Raw genomic sequence first — 20,887 nt, 5'->3', positions numbered from 1 at the left:
GATGGATCTCTATTTGGTTTGGATAAAATTAAGTGAGACAACCATTAAGGAACCATGTGTTGATGAACCCAGAATAAACCTGCTAAATTGGATTATGGTCCAATGATTTGAATCCAGTTGGACCAATGGCACAAGACAATGACCATTGGGACTCAGGTGAGAGAACCTTGAATTCCATCCCAGCTATGCCATATATTGCCTGTGAGACCTTACATGAGACACATAATCAGGTTCCATAAGCCTTAGTTATCTCATCTGCAAAGTGGATTGAGGTCCCTTCCAGGTCACATTTCCAATCTTACAATTTAAAAAGGATCCAAGTCAAACATAAATTTTGTTAACAGTTTGGATGATTTTCAATAGGCAAAATAACTTAAATTACAAATATATTATTCTGTTATTAAACTGAGTCAGGAAGTGGAAAACACATTTAACATGTAGCTTTCATCTTTAAAAGAATGATACAATATGTGTGATATTGTTAGCTCTTCAGAGGTGAATGATTTGGGGCATCTCCTAATTTGCTCACAAAGGAATAAGATGGCAAGTGAACTATTACTCTGATGACTGGTATTCCCCAGGCAAGGCTATCAGGAAAAATAAACTGAAGTGGGACTTTTTTTTTGTGGAAACTTTTACATGATTTCAAAAACCAAAAATTACATTATTTATTCTTTAATCATTTCATGTCCAAACATTTGTGTTCCCATTTGGTGTTTTCTTAGAGATAGAGAAGTGGTTTGCCATTTCCTTCTCCAGCTCATTTGACAGATGAGGAAACTGAGGTAAATAGGGTGAAGTAACTTGACCAGGATCATATAGAAGCAAATTTCTCTTGCTGCATTTGAATTCAGGAAAATGAGCTTCCTGACTCCAGGACCAGTGCTTTGTGATTGTGGTATCACCTAAATTACCATATGATTTAGAATCAGAGACTTAGATATGAAAGGAAATTTAGCAGTCATATAGTAATACCTCCTTCTTCTTGTGGAAGAAATTGATAGCAATGGATTCTGAAAAAAAGCTTTTGATAAAATCCAACACATCTTTCTATTAAAAACTGTAAATATCAGGGACAAATAGACCTTGACAGAATAACTGGCATTTATCTAAATCCAACAACAATTATATGAAATCAAGACAAAATTAGAGAACTTCCAATCAGATCAGGGATAAAGCAAGGACACTTTTTAATCAATATTACTGTTTAACATATGGTTAAATACTAGCAAGAGCAATCAGATAAGAAAAAGAAATCCAGGGAAACGGCACAGGTAAAGAGAAAACAATTATTATTGCTTTAGATAATATGAACATTATGCAGTGAAACCTAGAAAATCAATTAAAATGAATTGAAATCATATCTTTAGCAAAGTTATAGGAAATTAAGTTTTGAGATCTCATAAGAAGTTGTAGAGCCAGGATGGTGGACTGCAAAACAAACATTCTTTCCACTATAGTAAAGTAGAAAATTTTAGCATAATTCTCTCAATCTATACATTCAGTTCTGGGGTTCAGTTATTATAAATTAAAACTTTTCTTTCTTCTCACAAAAGCTTATTTTCCTGAATTCTTATTCTCAAAAGAATGGCAGAATTTTTCTTGACACCTTATGTGGCATCCAAAATTCTCAGCATATTGCATTTCTGTCCAGTTCCCTTTCTCACCTTCCATGATAGGGCCTAGAAAGTACTATGTTCTCATTGCCTCCTCTCAGGATCCCTAGTTTGTTTTCTTTAAAGCTTATCTTAAGTGCCATCTGCTATAAAAAGCTTATCCTGACCTAGCTCGGTGTTATTGCTATAATTATGTTGTAAATAATTTATATTTACTTATCTGTATATAGTATTATTAGGTCTCCTTTCCCTACCATAGAACAGAAACTCAGTGAAAGTAGATAAATGCCATTTTTGTCCTGTTATCTCTAATAATTAGCATTGAAGGTACATAGTAGTACCTTAATAAATGATGAATAAATGATCAGATTGATTTTAGAAAATAGCTTTCAATGACTTTCAGTAACTTTCAGAAATGTGGGAACAATAGATTTGATTAAAATAATTTTTGTTTATATATAAATGTAATACACAAATATATCTATTAATATTACATAATATATAAATATAAAAATATTATATATAATTTTAAAATAAATAAAATTATTAAAATAAAATGAACAGAATTCAAATCAATTTTAGCTTTTTTTAAGGCTTTAAGGAATTCCACATGTTCCTTTGATCCTGCTTAAATAAATCCTGGATTTATTGGATTAATTATCATTGGATTGGATTAATTGGATTAATGATCAATACTGAAAAAAATTCTCATCTTATCTGAAAACAGCCCAAAGTACAAACTCATTTCATTCTTTTCTAAGGCTTTAGGGAATTCAGCTCACTTTTTGAATTCATTTTCTCTTCCTTCCTAAACTCCTTCACTACTAATATTTCCTATTTATCTACATTTTCACTTAGATGGGCAGTTGGAATAGATTGCAGTGCTGATGGGGAAAACAAAACCACATCCTCCCTTTATGAACCAGACTGTGGACATCAAGGGCAGCCTTTAGGAGAGCCAGACGTAAGCCACTGAAGCTGGAGAATTTCAACAAACATAAGACAAATCCTAGAAGTTTTAGAAGCTCATGCCTCTGGAAATCATCATCCATGGAACAGGGGACCAGGCTCTGTTTGCTGAGTCAAGGCATCTGACACTGTCTATAATAAAATTGCACAAAACCATGAAGAATGTTTCACGTACGAGAGAAACATCCCTGACATATCATTAGCAAATGATATTAGACAATGAAATGTATTATTTCTAGAATTTGAGTCATCATGCAAAGGAGGAGCATTTTCAAACCTGGATGAAATGAATTTGGCCTCTTTACTGAAGAAGTACAACATTCTGATCTTTAGAAATGTGGCGTGCCCGGCTCTATGCTTTAGCTAATTAGAAAGCAGATGTTTAACAATGTATTTGAGCCATTAGTGATAAATATGAAGAGAATTCCTATGTTGCATGCTAAGCCAAATTTATGTAAAGACATCATCCTGAACAGTATAAATTTGTTTGAATTAAATTGAAGTGTTCTACCAACAAAACTAATGGGCTTCTTTTATACTATTAAAAATAATTATATTAAAGTACATAATAAGACTATTTTAAAATACATTTCCATTTCTGGGCAAATGTCAGATGAGCAATTCAATATTCTATAAAATTGCAAAGGGAAAAACAGTAATAAAAGATAGTGGAAAGAGCCCTGCCTCTGACGCTGGGGTATTTCTGTTTAAAATCAATGACTTCAAAATAAACAGTAGTTATTTTTGTCATTTTCAACTCTCCATATTATGGTGATTTGAAACCATTAACAAAACAAAGTGCCCTGAGACTCCGGCAGATTGGCAAAGGGGAGCACAGCTAGATTTTAGTCAAGGTTGAAGAGGTTGTGGGAAGATGGCAAACTAGATATCAACAAAGCTGTGACTTAATACAACCATTTTGGAACATGATTTGGACTCATGCTAGAAAAGGCATGAAATCATTTCTACCTTTTCAAACCTCAACCCTATTTTTAGACATATATTCCAAGGAGCTTTAGGGAAGACGGAAAAACACTCTATCCTTCATATAACTTTAAAGCAAACACCTAGAAACAAAAGGGGTGCTTATTACTGAGTAATGTCTAAACATATAGTGGCAAGTGAACATAAGGGATATTATTAGATCACAAGGCATTGTGTGCACAAGGAATTCTGAGAACTCTGGGAAGATCTGCTTAAACTGATGCAGAGAGAAATCAATAGAGCAAAGGAAACACATTTGACAAAGTTCATAATAAGACTTAAAAAAAAAAAAACAGCACTGAAAAGAAAGAAAATCCAGATTGTGATAATCTATCTTGATCCTAAAAAACACAAAATGAAACACTTCCTTTCTTAGAGAAGGTGGCAGATTATTGAGTCAGAATATTGTATATGTTGTCTGACAAGTGGTCTGAATGTTGGTCAGTTTTACTTAATGATATATGTTACAAGGTCAGCTGGGTGGTACAGTAGACAGACACTAACTGTGTGACTGCATAAGTCATTTAATGCAGTTTGCTTCAGTTTCCTCATCTGTAAAATGAGCTGGAGGAAGAAATGGTATACATCTCTGCCAAGAAAACCCCAAATGGGGTCATGGAGAATTAGTTACCACTAAACAATAATAACAACTTAAGTTACAAAGGAAGATTTTGTGCAGTGGTAGGTATGGAAGAAAGTAATGGTGACAAAGTTATAAAATGCAATAATCAAACTTTTCAATTGCTTCTTAAAGAAATAGAGCACCAGCATTATAAGTGGAAATATGTTTAGAAGAACTGCCCCTGTTTAATCTATATTGGATTAGTTGCTATCTAGGGGAAGGGGGATATAAGGAGGGAGGGAGAAAAATGTGGAACACAAGGTTTTGCAAAGATGAATGTTGAAAACTGTATTTATATTTTGAAAAATAAAAAAGCTATTATAAAAAAGAAAGAAATATAGCATGAATATAAAAATATCCAGTGCAAAAAACCCCAAAACAAAACAAAAAAAATGAATTATACAAGAGGAGGAGACGGAGGAGACAGAGAGTGGTGGCCAGCAGAAGAGAGCAAGGACACTGCAGGACAGGTGGAGATGACAACAGCCTTCCTTCCCTCTCCTTGCTATTATGGCTAGGAAGTCATTTCCTCAGTGATTTCCTCAGTAGAATGATTCCCCCTAAGTGGCCACAAGCCCTACTTCCTATCCACAATACTTTTCCAAATAATTGCAAATTTGGAACCTCCTGGAGGGTGATTTTCTCTTGCAGCTCCTCTGCCATGCCCACAGAACAGAAATCTCCCTGTCAAGTTGCTAAGAAGGACGTGACTAATACAATTCCCAGAAATATCCAGAGGGCCGAGCGATGTTCAAAATCAAATGTACCCAAAAACCTTTGGTGCTTCCAAAATGATCTGGTAATGATTAGAATGATCAATGCCACAGCCTTCAAAGCTCTACCCTAGCAGCTAGGTGGTGCCATAGTGCACAGAGCACTGGGCACAATGAGCACTCATTAGCTGTGTAACCAGTTTGCCTCAATTTCCTGATCTGCAAAAGGGGATAATAATAGCCTTTACTTCAAGGTTGTTTTTATGTGTCAAAGAAGATAATAATTATAAAGCACTTAACACAGAGCCTGGCACACAGTAAGCCATTAAGAATTTTTTTTTTTCTTATTGCACATGTATATCAAATTGCTTACGTTTCATGGAAGAAGGTAGAGAATTTTTTTAAAAAATGTTAAAGTTGTTTTTTATATGTAATTAGGAAAATATAAAATATTATGGGGAAAAAAGATATAATTGTTTACTTCTTCATATCAACTTACTTCTATATTATCCAATCACAGTGGGAAAATGCTCAGAACATCAGAAGATTAGTGTTCCAGTAATGTGAATGTAAACTTGGTAAAGGCTCACAAATTTTCATTTGGAAGGAAATCCATGGTCATTTAGTCTAGAAGCTCTTGATATTGTTAATTTTTTGAAGCAATGTGTACATTTATGTGTGTATATAAATATATCATATATGAACTATGTATATTGGGACAAATTGTATTTCAATATTATGAATTTCCCTTGTAATCCTATGTATTTTATTTCAGGCATTTGAAAACATAACTGTGATAAGACATCTATGGCCTTCATCCAACTGGCAACCCAAGGGATCCAAAAAACAAAACATGTGGAACCCTCCAGCTGCAGACCAGCACTTTCCTTTTGCATTTGAAGACATACAATCCCCTTAAGGGTAATTCCCTCATCTCTAGCACAATGCCTGATACACAGTGGGCATTTAATAACATTTTACTGAATTAAGGAGAAAACTATGGCATTTACATCATTTGGTTCCCAATGCTCAATTCTCCAGTTTCAGAAAAATTACTCACAAAGATTGCAAAATACTAGAGAAATAATGAGTTTTGTCTTAGTAAAGGAGAAGTGACTATATTTCAAAGACCTAATTCTAATTAAAACAATTGATTTGCTTAATTTTTTCTCATTAATATTTTATTTTTCCAATTACATGTAAAGATAGTTTTCAACATTCATTTTTGTAAGATTTTGAGCTCCAAATTGTTTCTCCCTCCTTCCCATACTTCCTCCCTCCCCAAGGCAGCAAAAAAGCTGATATAGGTTTTATATATATATATACATACACAATCATTTTAAACTTATTTCCATATTAGCCATATTGTGAAAGATCTTCCTCAAAGACTACAATGGCTATTTAAGAAAATGAGGAACACCCCCAAAACAGACTTCAAAAATGAATAAAACTCAAGAGCCCCCATGAGAAAACAAACCATTCATTGACATCATATGGTATTTATCCTGCTTTGACTAAAGCTAATTAGGTACTTTTCCCAAGGATCACCTTTTTCATTTTCCTACCCACCAATCAGTTCATAATGATTAAGAAGTGACTAATGGAAGGATCAATTTCAGATAGCAAGTTATAGTTATAAAGAGAATCTGTGTTCACTGGTAGAGGGAACTCCCAATATGGAAACTTCATCCACTAATGAAAGTAAGCACTTCTCTTCCATATAGCTTAAGAGCCTAGATCATTGAGAGTTTGAGTTACCTACCCAGAGTCACCCAGGAAGTATGTATCAGAGGTAGAAAATTAATCCTATTCTTCCTGGTTTTAAGGCCAACTTTCTATACAATATTACCACTGCTCTCATAATATAGAAAAGGAATAATATAGTTTTGCTGTCAAAGGTTTAATGTTTTTTTTTCCCCATCATCTGGGATGGGACCCTATTCCAAAGATTCAAAGCTTTGCCTATAAACCTTGTAAGGAAGGAACATAGCCTCAAGTGCATTGTGGCTACATGATAAAATACCTGTGCCTGAGAATACAATATGTCCTAGATTGATTTTATTCATATTTTCTAGTCACAGATTAAAAATATGAAACAATACTGACTTCTGTTTTTAACCACAAATCATCATTTGGGAAGCAAATTTATAACAAATTGTCAGAGATACCAAAATGACTATCTTAAATTCTCAATGTTCACCAGTTCTTTCATCCATCAAAAAAGGCTCAAGGTCATATAAAATATGGTTACCTCTATTAGGCATTTAAATAAAGAAGAAATAACTTTTGCTTCAAAACTGCTGGCGGTCCTATATCCATTGATTTGCCTCTGGGGTATGTTGTAATCTCCCAGAGATGCTGAGAACAGTTGGGTTATCTATATACACTCTTGACCACCACAGTGGAATTAGAATTAGAAAAGGAATTGGGGATTCTGATGAGGCAGAAAAAAAAAGAAAGGTAAAAAAGAACCCCAGTTAACCTACAGTTACTTTAGGAACAATTTAAGAACCGGTCTGGGTACCGGTGGTGGATGTTCAGAAGACAATGATCCATTCCACAAATATTTACTAGTACAAGATGTCATGATAGTACAAGCTACCATGACAGCTTTTATGAAGGACAGAAAAGTGAATATAACATGGTCTTTGGTCTCAAGGAACTAATGGTCTGTTAAAGGAAATAGGAGGCAGTGTGGTTCAGTGGGAAGAAGAGGACCAGTGTTCAAATGTCATTTCTATAATGACTGCCTGTGTGATTATTACTTCCCTTCATTAGAACTCAGTTTCCTCATTAGAACAATGACCTGTGAACCCCTACAGCTTGAGATCTATGCTCCCTTAATTAATGAGGGTTAAACATCTACATAAAGACTCCAGAAGAAATTCAGATGCCATTTGTCCAATGCAGTATGAGAAAGAAAAGGGGCTACTGTCTAGAGAGCCCATTATATCCATCAATCAATGAAAAAAACTCACTGAGAGTTCTCCCAGGAGAACTCGAAACAGATTTTTATGAGAATCAGTAAGAACTCATTGAACCAAGTTAGATTTTTGAAAGTCATGTTCATATTGTAGCAAGAGCCAGGCAATGGAGAATGAATACACATGGATGATCGGATTTTAAAAGAACATTAATCTTCAATACGTCATCACTATGGACACTTCTTTTATGGGTTCTTTCCTCTTCTTATTAACTGCTATCCTTTCTATCTCTTTCCAGAAATTCTTTCATCAAGAATTCCTTCACCATCTAGAGGTTATTCTAAGCACATAGTTTATTTAATTCTGTATCCTCTATTTTAAGAATTCTAATTTCTTTTGGAAGATCCAGGCCAAAGTCTTTTCTCCTTATAAACATTCGATAGCTATGAGCCACTAGAAAGATCTTGGGATTTTTTGAGCCTTGTTTGGATATCCACAGGATGACTACATATCCTCCAAAAGTGCTTTGTTTCCCATCTGCATCTCTAAAATAACCTCAGCATCCTAGAGGCTGCCTCACATCAGAGAGAATACTAAGCTCCTTGGTTACCTTGCTCTATTGATTCTGTAAATACTATCATAATGGAAAGGATTTCTCCAGAGAGGAGTGGATTTCCAAAATCCTACTCCAGTCTGCAGATTTTAAAACAAAATTTGTCCAAGACTTTTAATAAAATTATCTGAGGAAAGATCTCAACTGTTAAATTTCAATATTTCTCTGAATATTTCAGGATTCCGGTATCTGAAGTTGTTTCTTCACTCAGTGATATTATACCAAGAGGAAGGCAAGAGGCAGATGTATGTAGAGTGACATGTGCCAAACACAGTCCATGGAAAACACTTTATCTCATTCCTTTATGACTTCTTTGGTTTATGTATTATATTATATATTATATATTCTCTTTTTCTTACCTATCCATGAGTAACTATGATCTTTTGTCTTTGAGGAAAAATTGGAAAGGACAGAAGCCAAATAGTCTAACCCTGAGCTATTCAGAATAATAACAAAGCATTCTTAGAGCTACACATCTGCCATTGACATCCACAAGATCCACTGAGCCAAATAAAACGAATTCTCTATGTATGCTACAAATTGCTTTTCTGCTAAACACAGTTTATAGTTTAGATGACATTACTTATAATATTTTCATTCTAAAGCACACAATGTCCTGAAATAAAACCATGAATTAAATTCAACTTTGATTAAGTCCCTATTATGGAAAGCAACTGGGTGTTCAAAAAGCAAATTAAGAGGATGATCCTTTTATGGGCCATTTGATGTAGGAATTCATATTCCTTGGGTAAGAGGAGATAGTCACCACAAATCTATAAATAACTAATCATTCTGGTGAGTTTCAAATACCTTTTTTTGGTTCAAAACCAGTGGTGATATCAAGGACAGTATCATGTAGAAGTAGAAATTATACCCAGAACACACTGTATCTAGAATGCTTAGAATGTAAATGTCCTCCAAAAAAGAATGTTAACAAAGGATTAAAAATCCTTATAAATATATGTGGGATATTGTGCACATGGCCGAGAGGTAAACTAATAGTCTCAGTGAGCTGGCTGACCCATTTTGTGATATAAAGAGTCAGTCTGGGAGTATCTCTCAGTAGGGATTTTATAAGCATCAACATTTCCTTTAAAAAAAAATATGACTGACTTTTTAACCCCTTCATGGGTCTTGTAAATTAAAGAGCTGAAAAAGAAAAAAAAAGATAAAAAGAAAAAAAATCAACTCATTGTTTTGAAATTACACAAAGAGGTGCCAAGATCGTAGAAAGAAGAAAGACACCTTTTTAAGGGTCTCTACTTGTTTTAAGATCTTGAATTGTCTTCAGGGAATCATTGGGCAGTTGGATTTAGTAGCTTGGTCACTCAGAAAATATGTGATTATATGAAGGCTTAAAAGAGTTGTTCAACCCAGAATGAAATATCATAAAGTTGGTTATAGCATTAAAATCCTTCTTCTAAGACCTTTAATTAAACTGTTGGCTAAGGTTAGATGGCTGAGTCATAGAAGCTGCTTATAGAATCTATAAGGATCCAAAAAGATCTTTTGGTCTAGTGAATGATTAATGAGAAAACAGGAGAAAGGAGGTTATGTCATTCCCTCAGGGCAAATAAGCAGCCAATTGAAGAGAATAGAATCCAGGTGCCTTGAAAGATCTTTTTTTTACCAATTTAAATCTCCATCTTTTCTCGATTCAGAAAGTTATCCATGGCAGTGAGTTTCATGTCTTAGTTAAGGTCACCTACTCGAGCTGTGCCAAAGGCAAGAATCAAACCGAGCCCAGATGGGCATCAAGGTGGCACAGTGCATAAAGCATCAAGCCTGAAGTCAGGAGGCTCTGAGTTCAAATTTGACCTCAGTCATTGACTAGCTGTGCGATCCTCGGCAAGTCACTTAACCTGTTTGCCTCAGTTTGCTGGTCTGTAAAATGACCTGGAGAAGGCAGTGGCCATTTAAGTATCTTTGCCAAGAAAACTCTAAATAGGGTCACAAGGAGTCAGACAAGACTAATCGACTAAACAACAAACTTTTGGACTTGAAAACCACCCAATTCTCTCTCTCTCCATGAGCCACTGCACCATGAGGCCCTTCTAGTACACTTCCCATTATAGATCACTGCCTGCCCCTATTTTTGTGTCTGACTTGGCAGCTTTCTTAAAGCAATGTGCCTGACTTTTTCTAAGTAACAAAACAAGGACTAGGAGGAGGCTGATTTATTTGAAAAGTATTTTGAAATTCTTCAATGATTAACAAGTTGTAGCAAAGCAATCCAATCCAAAAATAAGATAGGACAGAGGGAGAGAGTCTGGCAGAAAAATATGTAAAAATTGGCTAAGATCTTATGAACCAATTTAGAAAAGCAATTTAAAAAAAAAAACACCCCTAAAGAGCTGTGATATGCTGGAATGTTAAAATATATTGCAACTTTACATGAGGGAACAGGTTTTACCAAAAATAACTGAGCCATGCATCCAATTAGCTAAAACATTGGTGCATTTATTACCCTCTCATATAAAAACTCTGAAAATGAAATAATTTCACGTATAAGGAGCCAAGGTGGATAATGACAACGAATGATGTTTATACAGCAATTTTTAATTTTGCACAGCGATTTACATACATTATTTCATTTGATCCTTTTAAAATCCCATGGGGCAGGTTTAAATCGTGAGCTCCTTGAAAATAGATCATCTTGCCTATCACCGAGAGCTTAGCACAATGAGCGCATAGTAGGCACTTAATATTTATTGATTGACCAATTGCATGATCCCCATTTTACCAATAAAGAAATTGAGCCTCAAATGAGAAAAAAATGAGATTCAGAGTCCTAAATGTTTTCTTCATGCTCTGACAGCTATTAAGTGTCTCCTTTTCCAGGACTCCATTTTCTAAGACAGCACAGCATGCTGTTAACAGAAAGAGCACTAGATTTAGATTTGGAAGACCTGGATTTGCTACATAGAGGTTTGTGTCCCCCTAGCAAGTCACTTCTCTGGGGGCCTCAGCTTCTAGGTCTGTAAAATGGGAGTAATAAATGTCAGAGCTCTGAGGAATGTGTTTTTGCAAGCCTTAGAGCACTAGAAAATGAGAGTTATTAATACTAAACCAAAATGCAGGCCCAGAGGTTCTCCTTGTACACAGCATAACGGTGTGCTCGAGCCTCATAGTAATGCATTTTGATGACAGGTTATATGGCACTGCTTATATGGTCTCTGGATGCTGAGGCTGAAAATGCTACAAGGGATGTCGATGAGTAAAGGTACAAGACATGGACAAATAACAGATTAGAGCACTAATGGCCTTTCTTACAATCCTGGTAAAAAGAGATGAATAAACCTGAAAATCAAGCAAGAGCTCCAGTGGAAATAAGTAAAATAGACAGAAAATGACCCTGGGCCTACTCTTAACAGTGGGCTATGCCCCACTCTGGGCTTCAAACTTCTAGAGGGGACAGCTGATGGAGCGTTTTATGCCAAGAGCAGCAGCGCCCATCAGATTGCCTCACAAACAATAACTTCATAATAAATACTTGATTTAGATCCAGAAGCTACCTTAAGGTTGCCCTTGCCAATCCTCTTCATGTGTTGATGAGGAAACTCAAGCACCCAAGAGTGGGAGTTCCATCATCTGTCCAAAGGCCCACAAAGGAAGTGTCACAGCCAAAACCAGAGTCTGGTTTTCCTGAGGCCAAATTCAAAAATGTCTGCTAAAAAGCATGCAATGATGGTCATTCTCAGATGTACTCTTTATATCACATAACTGCCTGGTTGGAAATGGCCTGGCAAGTCAACCTCTACCCAAATCAAAATGCCTGCTATCCCATAACTCAGCCAATCTTTGCCTGAAGACCTTGCATGTGATAGAAGCTAAGAGCGCTCCAGAAGTTGACCATCCTTGAGGATGACCCTTCCCATTAGGAAAAGATTAGCTTCAATCTTGTAGAAGGTTCCTTTTCCTTGATATTGTTTTATTTTGTTTTTCTTGTTTGGTGAGGCAATCGTGGTTTTTTTTTTTTTTTAGTTCATCTATATTTCATTGTTTTAAAAAAATAAATATTGTGAACAGTATTACATGATTTCCTCGTTATTTCTTTTTGAGAGAGAGATAATGAAAAAAATTGAGTATGCCATTCTATTTGTTGGCCAGTGTGCAAATTTTACAATTTAAATAAGCCTTGCCAGCTACTCCTTATTTTAATATCTTCTTTTATCATTCTGATTTTAATTACATCAATTGCTGTTCATATTCTCTCCCTTGAAGCTGTACTTTATTTGCCACTGAAAGAAGACAATTATTTTTAAGGAAAAAAATCTCATCTATTTACTTGCCTCTTAGTTATATTAATTTTAATTGTATCCCTTTGATTTATCTTATTGCATATTTGTTTTCATAGCCATAGGTACAGTCGAATTTACAAAAACAAAATCCCCCCAAAAAAATGAAAATGCAAACAAAAGAGAAAGAAGATCTATATAGAGAAAAACAGAAAGGAAAAAAGGGAAGGGAGATACAAATGGTGAGAAAGACTATGTGCCAAGTCCTTAGTGCTAGCTAGGGTAAAAAGGAAGGGTAGGTTCCTGCCCTCATGGAGTTAGTATTCTAATAGGGGAAGACACACTAAGGGGTATATGAAAAACTAGGATTAGGGATAGGTAGCAAAATCTGGAAAATCAGAAGGAGAGATAGGATAGAGGCAGAGACAGAGTGAGAAAGATAGACTGGGAAAGAGAGACAGACAGAGATAGAGATGGGCAGACAGAGTCACAGAGAGAGAGAAAAAAACACACAGAGACAGAGAAAGAGAGAGGGGGAAGGTGATAGGGAGGAAAGAGAGACACACAGAGAGAAAGACAAAAAGACAGATACAAAGAGAAATAGAGATAGACACAGAGAGAGACAGAGACAGAGAAACACACACAGAAAGACAGAAAAACAAAGAGAAGGGACAGAGACAGAGAAAAAGGCAGAGCCAGAGAAAAAGATAAAGCTAGAGATAGAGACATAAAGAGAAACAGAGACAGAGAAAAAGACAGAGGAAGAGGAAGAGAAAAGAAAAAAGACAGAGACAGAAGGTCAGAAAAGAAATAGAGATTTAATAGAGATACAAAAGTTTCCTCTGCTCTGATTCTTATTCTTTTAGAATTCTATGATTTTCACTAGACCATTTTCATTCGTTTCATTCTACATGAATAGGGGTAAACAAGGAGCCATGGTCTTCCCTGATATTCCAGAACTGGAGTTGGGCTCCACTATTGGCCATCACAGGTTGGTGAGCATCAGTTCCTGTTTTAGATACCAACCACATAGCAATGCAAATAAGGAGCCATGAGCAAATTAAGAAAACAAACATAAAAAGGGAGTGAAAACCATTAATAGCCAATTTAGCTTTGTTGTTTTGCAATTTTCCAGACAACTTTCCTTTGAACCACACCATGATGGAGCTAGGTAAACAGGACAACAATAGTATATACGAGTATTGCATCGAACGTTCTTACTTCAGAATTGATCGGCACAAATACCCCCATTAAGAGCACAGATGACGCCCTCTCTCTTATGGGATAGCAAGTCCTCAAGAGCTGATGGGGCCAAAAAATTCACCAGCTCAAGGCCAAGCTGGAGATGAGCCTCCTAGCTAAATTTAGAGAGCCCGTTCCTTGGACAATCCGTCCCTGGGCCATCCTTGAAGCCTTGCCCAGATTAGTGAGATGGGGCAGACTGGTTTGCACACGTGTATACTTCAGTAACCCAGGGTCACCTCTACCCCATGACTGAGGTGTTAGTTGAGTTTTATTTCCTTTTATAAAAGGAAAATAACTGTCTGAAATATAAGTGGTCATTTTACATTCCTGCTATTCATTACTTTCATGAGGCAAAAGTAACTCGATTGTTCCTTTTAAAATTTTGTGCTCCCTCTGACTCGGTTTGCTTCCATTAAAATAAATCTTTACTTATGACGTATTTATAAGATTAAGTTACAAGCACATGTGGAAGAAAGATTTTATCCATAATCCCCCCAAAAATATTAGCCCCAGAGAAGCCACACGGTATTCTTATTTCCAAGAGCAATGCTTTCTTCCACATTTGTTGCTCTTCAGTCGTGTCTGGGGTTTTTTTGGCAAAGACACTGAAGTGGTTCACCATTTACTTCTCCAGCTCATTTTATAGTTCAGAAAACTGAGGCAGACGGGGTTAAATGATATGTCTAGGGTCTCACAGCTAGCAAGCACCAGAGGCCCTACTGGACTCAGGAAGAGGAGTCTTTCTGACTTTACTTCCAGCACTCTCTCCCCTGAACCACTGAACCGGTCTTTCTTCCATTTCAGCGGTTCTTAATTTGGGGTTTGAATCCTTGTTTTTTGATGTTGCCTTAACTACTTCAAAATAATGGGTTTCTTTTGAAATCCTATATATCTTATTCTATGCATTTAAAAATATGATTTTGAAAAGTGGTCCATGGGCTTCCCCAAACATTATCAACAAGCTCCTCTTGGGCTCTAGCTCTAGTCTCCTCAGCCAGGTGGATGAGCATGAGGCTCTTATTACACACTGGGAAAAAATATAAATACCCCCTGAATGAATGAATGAATTAGAGGATTGGTCTGTTTGAACTTTACTCTGGTTATTAGCATACAAAAAATATAATTTACACAGAGATTGCCTAAAATTCTTTGAGCATCATAAGCAAGTCTTTCAGTTTCCAATTGGTCCTCACCATTTCATGTTAGTTGATTCTTGCCCGGGGTTCAAAATCCTAATTTGAGATGGTATGGCTGGCACCTATTTTATAGACTGAGGAGAAAACTAGATGATATAAATGGACACAGTGCTGAACTTGGCACGAGCAAGTTAAAATTGAATTAAATACAACTTCAAATATGCACAGTAGTTCTGTATATCTGGAGAAGTCACTTAATCTCTGTCTACCTCAGTTTCCTATACAGTAAAATGGGGATATTTTCATTGTACCTACCTCCTAGAGTTGATGTGAGGATCAAATAATATATTTGCAAAAGTATATTACACGTAATATGACAGAAATGAAAAATGACAAATGTTGAAAGAAATATGGGAAAACTGGACACAGAACTAGTCCAACCATTTTGGAGAACAATTTAGAATTCTGCCAAACAGCTAGAAAACTGTGCTGACCCAGTAATTCCACTACTGGTCTGTCTCCCAAAGGGATTTTTAAAAAGTGTAGTGAGGACACTTATTTGTACAAAAATATTTACAGTTGTTTCATGGTGGCTAAGAATTGGAAATTGAGAGGATGCCCATTAGTTGGAGAAAGGCTGAACAAGTTGTGGTATATGATTATACTAGAATATTGTTGGGCTATAAGACATGACAAGTAGGGTGATCTCATAATAACCTGGAAAGACTTGTTATGAACTGATGCTGAGTGAAGTGGGCAGAACCAGGAGACGATTATTGCACACAGTAATAGCAACATTTTACAAGAACAAATGTGAACAACTTAGCTATTCTTAGCAACACAATGAAATGACCCAAGACGATTCTAAAGGACTCATGATGAAAATGCTATCCACCTCCAGAGAAAGAGCCAATGTCTAAATACAGCCTAAAACATACTATTTTTCACTTTTTTTGAGGGGGAGAGAGTGATTTGAGTTTTCTTCTACAAAGTGACTAATATGGAAATGTTTGATATAATTGTACATTTATACACTATACAAGATTGCTTTCTTTCTCAGGGATGGGGGAAGGAATACATGGAGGGATAGAATTTGAAACTCAAAACTTAAAAAAAAAAACCAATGAATGTTATAAATTATCTTATGTGTACTTAGGGAAAATAAAATATTCTTTAAAAAGTGTTTAGCATAGTATCTGGCACATAGGTATTTAATAAATATTTGTTCCCTTCCCATCCCTTTTCTTCCTTTCTCTCACTCTTAAAATTTCCTCATCTGTAAAGAAGGGAATAATAATAGTTCCTATCTGAACTATTATTCAGATAATATGTATTATATATATGTATGTAATATATATGTATTCAGATTAGATATAGATATGGATATATAGTTCCTATCTCTGAAAGAGGTTACGGGGATAAAAACAAACAATATTCATAAAACATGTAAAACTTCAAGTGCCATATTAATGTTAGTTGTTATTGTCATTATTCAGACCACAAGCATTCAACACTTTGATTAGTGCCACTACATGAATACAAGGAATAAACTCATCACTACTTGACAAGAGCTTAAATTCTAATGGACAAGGAAGCTAGGCCTAAGGGGACACCAGAATTTGCCCAAAGTCAAACAGTTCCCAAATTGTGGAACCCCCCAAGGGAAAACCAGGTCCTTTACCTCCAAATGCTGTGTTTTTCCCACAAGACCACACTGTCTCTATTCTTCACCATGCTGTCTATGTGGATAAATGAGATGATGTTGCGTTCCTTTTAGTAATTACTTTCAAGGGGGAAATGATCCCAATGTAATATGCAAAATTACATAAAGCTTCTCAATGTGAAATGCTGAAGGATGCTAATCAGAAAAGGGAACCAGGGAAAAGTGGAAAGTATCTTAATTCTTTTTTTTCAAAGCCAATGCCAGATATCCCGGCTTATGTTGCCAAAAGTATAATTTTCACTTGCCATGTGAAAGCTCCTTCTCCTCACATTTATAGCAGCCACTTCAAAAGTTTTGTGCTTTATCTATTCCTTCTGATTCATTCCCAGAAAAGCCTGTGTATCCAATTATTATCCAGGAGAAAATATTTCCTTCCCTATTCAATGGCTTTTATCAGGTAATTATTAGATAAACAAAAATGCCATTAATGAGTCATCCAAATCATCCAAACAGTAGTTATCCTATGTATGATGTTCTGCCCATAAATCTTGGAGACATTTTGCATACATTATCTCATTAATCTTCATAATATCTGTATAATGAATCATATTAGCGGACTGGTATAATTACCCTCATTTGCACAATGATACACAGGCTTATTTAAATAGTCACGTTCCTCTAAAGAAAAGTAGCCATTGGCTCAGGGCCGTTGCCCTAAACACAAACCTGAGTGAATCCACAGGGCATATCGTCCTCCTGGCCCTAGAACTGCTGAGATTAGAAAGAACAACCACCAATCATAGCCATGTTGTTTCCTACCTCCAGTCTATCTGTCCTCATTAATTTCTGTGCAGCAGCAGCTGCTGCAGCAGGTACTGGGACGCCAGGATTTCCCGTAACCAGCATCGGTGCGGTTGGCAAGATGTCTGCCGGGACCAAGCCTGGGGAAACGGGTCCCAGGTAGGGATTGAAGGCGGCTGATGCATTAGTGGCTAGGCTTGGGGCAACAGAAAACATTGGCTGAAAAAAAAAAAAGAAAAGAATAAACTATTAGTATTCATGCTATTTAATGATACACACATGTTACTTACATTCTAAATCCCTAGGGCAATGGATTATGGGTATCATTCCAGTCAAGTTTCTTTTGTTTCTTTGCTATTTTATAAATACACATTTATTTTGTCAAAAAAGAGAAAAGGAATAACAAAGATAAAAATTTCCTTTTTATTTAAGCAATATGGTCTTGAAATTTTCCACCCTTCACCCTCTCCTCCACAAATTTGGAGTCTACGACAGTAATAAATTTTACTTGAAAAGGGATGGCTGTGCTTTTCAGGGCTAAAATGCCTTCTAGCCATTGTCCAACTCTTCAAATCTGACCTGATTTAACCTTGGTAATGTATTACAAAGAATTCTTCACAGTGCTACCTGAAATGCTTGAAAGAACTGCTCCTGAGTGCTAATAAGCAATAAGCATCCCATTTTTTAAGAGAATAAATAAGTTCAAAGGATAATACATGGATATTTCTTCATATCTTGAGAAAGATGACATAACAATATGCCTTCTCAACAAATGGGCCAAGTCAGTTAGTCAACAAGCATTTATGAAGGGTTTACTATATACCAGATACTCTAATATGCTAGGGAGTCAAAGAAATGCAAAGTTAGGGGTAACAGGTTTGACTGGTCTATCAGTATATTTGTTTTTGTCAGATATGTAGCACAGCAGATACAGTACCAGTTATGAAGTTAAGCAAACATCATCTTTCTGAATTCCAATATGGTCTCAGACACTTAGTACCTTAGTGCCTCTGAATAAGTCACATAATCTGTTTGCCTCAGTTTCTGCATCTATAAAGTGAGCTATTTTCCAACAATGAGATGACTGATGTCAGTTCCAATGGTCTCGTGATGAAGAGAGCCATCCACACCCAGAGAAAGGACTGTGGGAACTGAATGTGAATCACAACATAGAGTTTTCACTCTTTTTGATGGTGTTCACTTGCATTTTGTTTTCTTATTCATTTTCTTTCCTTTTTCATCTGATTTTTCTTGTGCAACAAGATAATTGTACAAATATGTATACATATATTGGATTTAACTTATATTTTAACACATATAACATATATCGGATTACTTGCCATCTGCAGGAGGGGAGTGGGAGAAAAGGAGGAGAAAATGTGAAACACAAGCTTATGCAATATGTTTTGAAAATAAAAAGTTTAAAAAAAATAAAATGAGCTAAAGAAGGAAACAGCAAACCACATCAGTTTCTTTATCAAAAAAAAAAAAAAGATTTACAAAGAGTTAGACATGATTAGAAAAGCAAATGAACAATATAATATTTAAAAATCACAAAATTCAATTTTTATTTGTTTGCATATGTTTGTTGCTCTCTAAGCATAACATTTCACACAGTGAAAATAGAATACTAACATTTATATAATACCTTTATTTCCTAAAATGCTTGATTTACTAGACCCATTAGTGGCAAATTCAAGATAAGGTTGTGATAATTCGCATATTAATTAACAAGACTTTGAGGCATGAAGTTTTAGTGTCCTATCTAAACAGTATGACTTTGCTCTACCATAATTGTGAAATAAATCTATTTGAGGTTAATAAATAGCCTTTCCTTAAATTAATTAATTCAACAGACATCTATTAAGGACAGGGAGGAAATTTCAAAGTCAAATTTGTTTTAAACATTAAATGTCTAGATTTTTAAATGTTAAAAATCATTGTTTATATGTAATTGAGAAAAATATAAAAAATAAGTGAAATCTTGAAGAAAAAATAAAACTAATAGTGTACAAAGCCCTAAAATTTTTTGTCCTTTGTTTATAATATTTAACAATATAAGATGTTAAATATTTCAGTAGTTGTCAGAAAGATCTGAGTTTAAAAATCACCCGAGAACCAACTACCTGTGTGTTAATAAAGTCACTTCACTCCTGTTTGCCCAGTTTCCTCATCTATAAAGTGGGAATAATAATACCTCAGATATTATTGTGAGGATCCAATGAAAAAATACCTGAAAAGTGTTTTGCAAACCTAAAGTTACTAAATAAATACTAGATCTGACTACTGTTTGTTGAGAATTATAATAAAAGATCTTTTCAATCCATACATATGACTTGGCTACAAATGAGCATTTTCTTTCAGGAGGCTTCCTGTCTCTCCCAATGAATACAGAAGCCTATATTTTGAATGTTGTAGAAAGTATATGAGCTACCATTAGAGATACAAAATAGGGTTTTGAAAAGAGTTGACCAGAGCTAAAATGCATACAAGGATCCTCATTTTTAAACAAATGCTAGGAGGAGGAGAGAAGAGAAAGAGAAAAAAGAGAAAGGAAAGAGGGGAGAAAAAGGAAAAAGAGGAGAAAAGAAGAGGAAAAGGGGTAGGGAAAGGGAAGATGAGAAAGGAAGAGGAGTAACAGGAGCTAAGGGAGGAGGAGAAAGGGGGAAGAGAAAGAAAGGGAGGAAAATAAAGATGAAGAAGAGAAGGAAGAAAGGAGAGAAAAAAAAAAAGAGAAGGAAAAGAAGACTGACAATGGCCTCTCCATCTACCCTGCCCATATCCTCATTACTATACATTAACTAGCAGTAATATTCTTATTACCATTACATGTGCCTTGCTAATTATACAACACTAATGTATGCAAAGTACTCAGTAAATCTCAAGGAATAAGATTATGATATTAAATTATTAGCAGAATAATTATTAATCATTGATCATCATTGTCATTATCATGAGATCAAAATGACTTTCCACTGAACTGTTTTGGTGTGAATCCAAAATGATTCAGATGCCTTTATTTTTCAAATTCACTCCAACAGGAATAAATTCTTTCCTGCTGCCTGCTTAAAGACAGTGCAGGAAAAGAAAGACATATCGACAGTAGTTTTCAAAAGGGTTGAAAGTCCAACTCATCCATCTCACATTATCTCAAATTGCTCCCATTCAGAAGAACGAGAGCAATTTCATGAACATCCAGATTCCCCATCAAGAAAAAATAGCTGAAAACCAAGGGACTTGATTCCCACTGGCTGCAAAGATACAATTTCTTCATTTTTTAAAAAATATAGATTTTAGAAAGCTCTCCTTGCTCTTTTTTTCCAAAGCTCTGTGGTCAGTCCAGGGCAGTGGGATCTGATCAGG

General features: G+C 35.5%; 1 protein-coding gene across 21 annotated transcripts in view; it reads right to left on the bottom strand.

Moving 5' to 3' along the window:
- MBNL1 (muscleblind like splicing regulator 1) overlaps window positions 1-20,887 on the bottom strand; it is a 245,081-nt gene that overhangs the window by 22,351 nt on the left and 201,843 nt on the right. For all 21 annotated transcript variants that reach the window (XM_051991794.1, XM_051991775.1, XM_051991795.1 and 18 more), the window contains one exon: window positions 17,543-17,743. In XM_051991794.1, the coding sequence (XP_051847754.1) occupies window positions 17,543-17,743 (201 nt within the window). The remainder of the gene's footprint in view (window positions 1-17,542; window positions 17,744-20,887) is intronic.

This window comes from Antechinus flavipes, chromosome 3 (genome assembly GCF_016432865.1).
Source record: "Antechinus flavipes isolate AdamAnt ecotype Samford, QLD, Australia chromosome 3, AdamAnt_v2, whole genome shotgun sequence".
Classification (NCBI taxonomy): Eukaryota; Metazoa; Chordata; class Mammalia; order Dasyuromorphia; family Dasyuridae; genus Antechinus; species Antechinus flavipes.
This window is presented reverse-complemented; position numbering and strand designations above follow the sequence as displayed.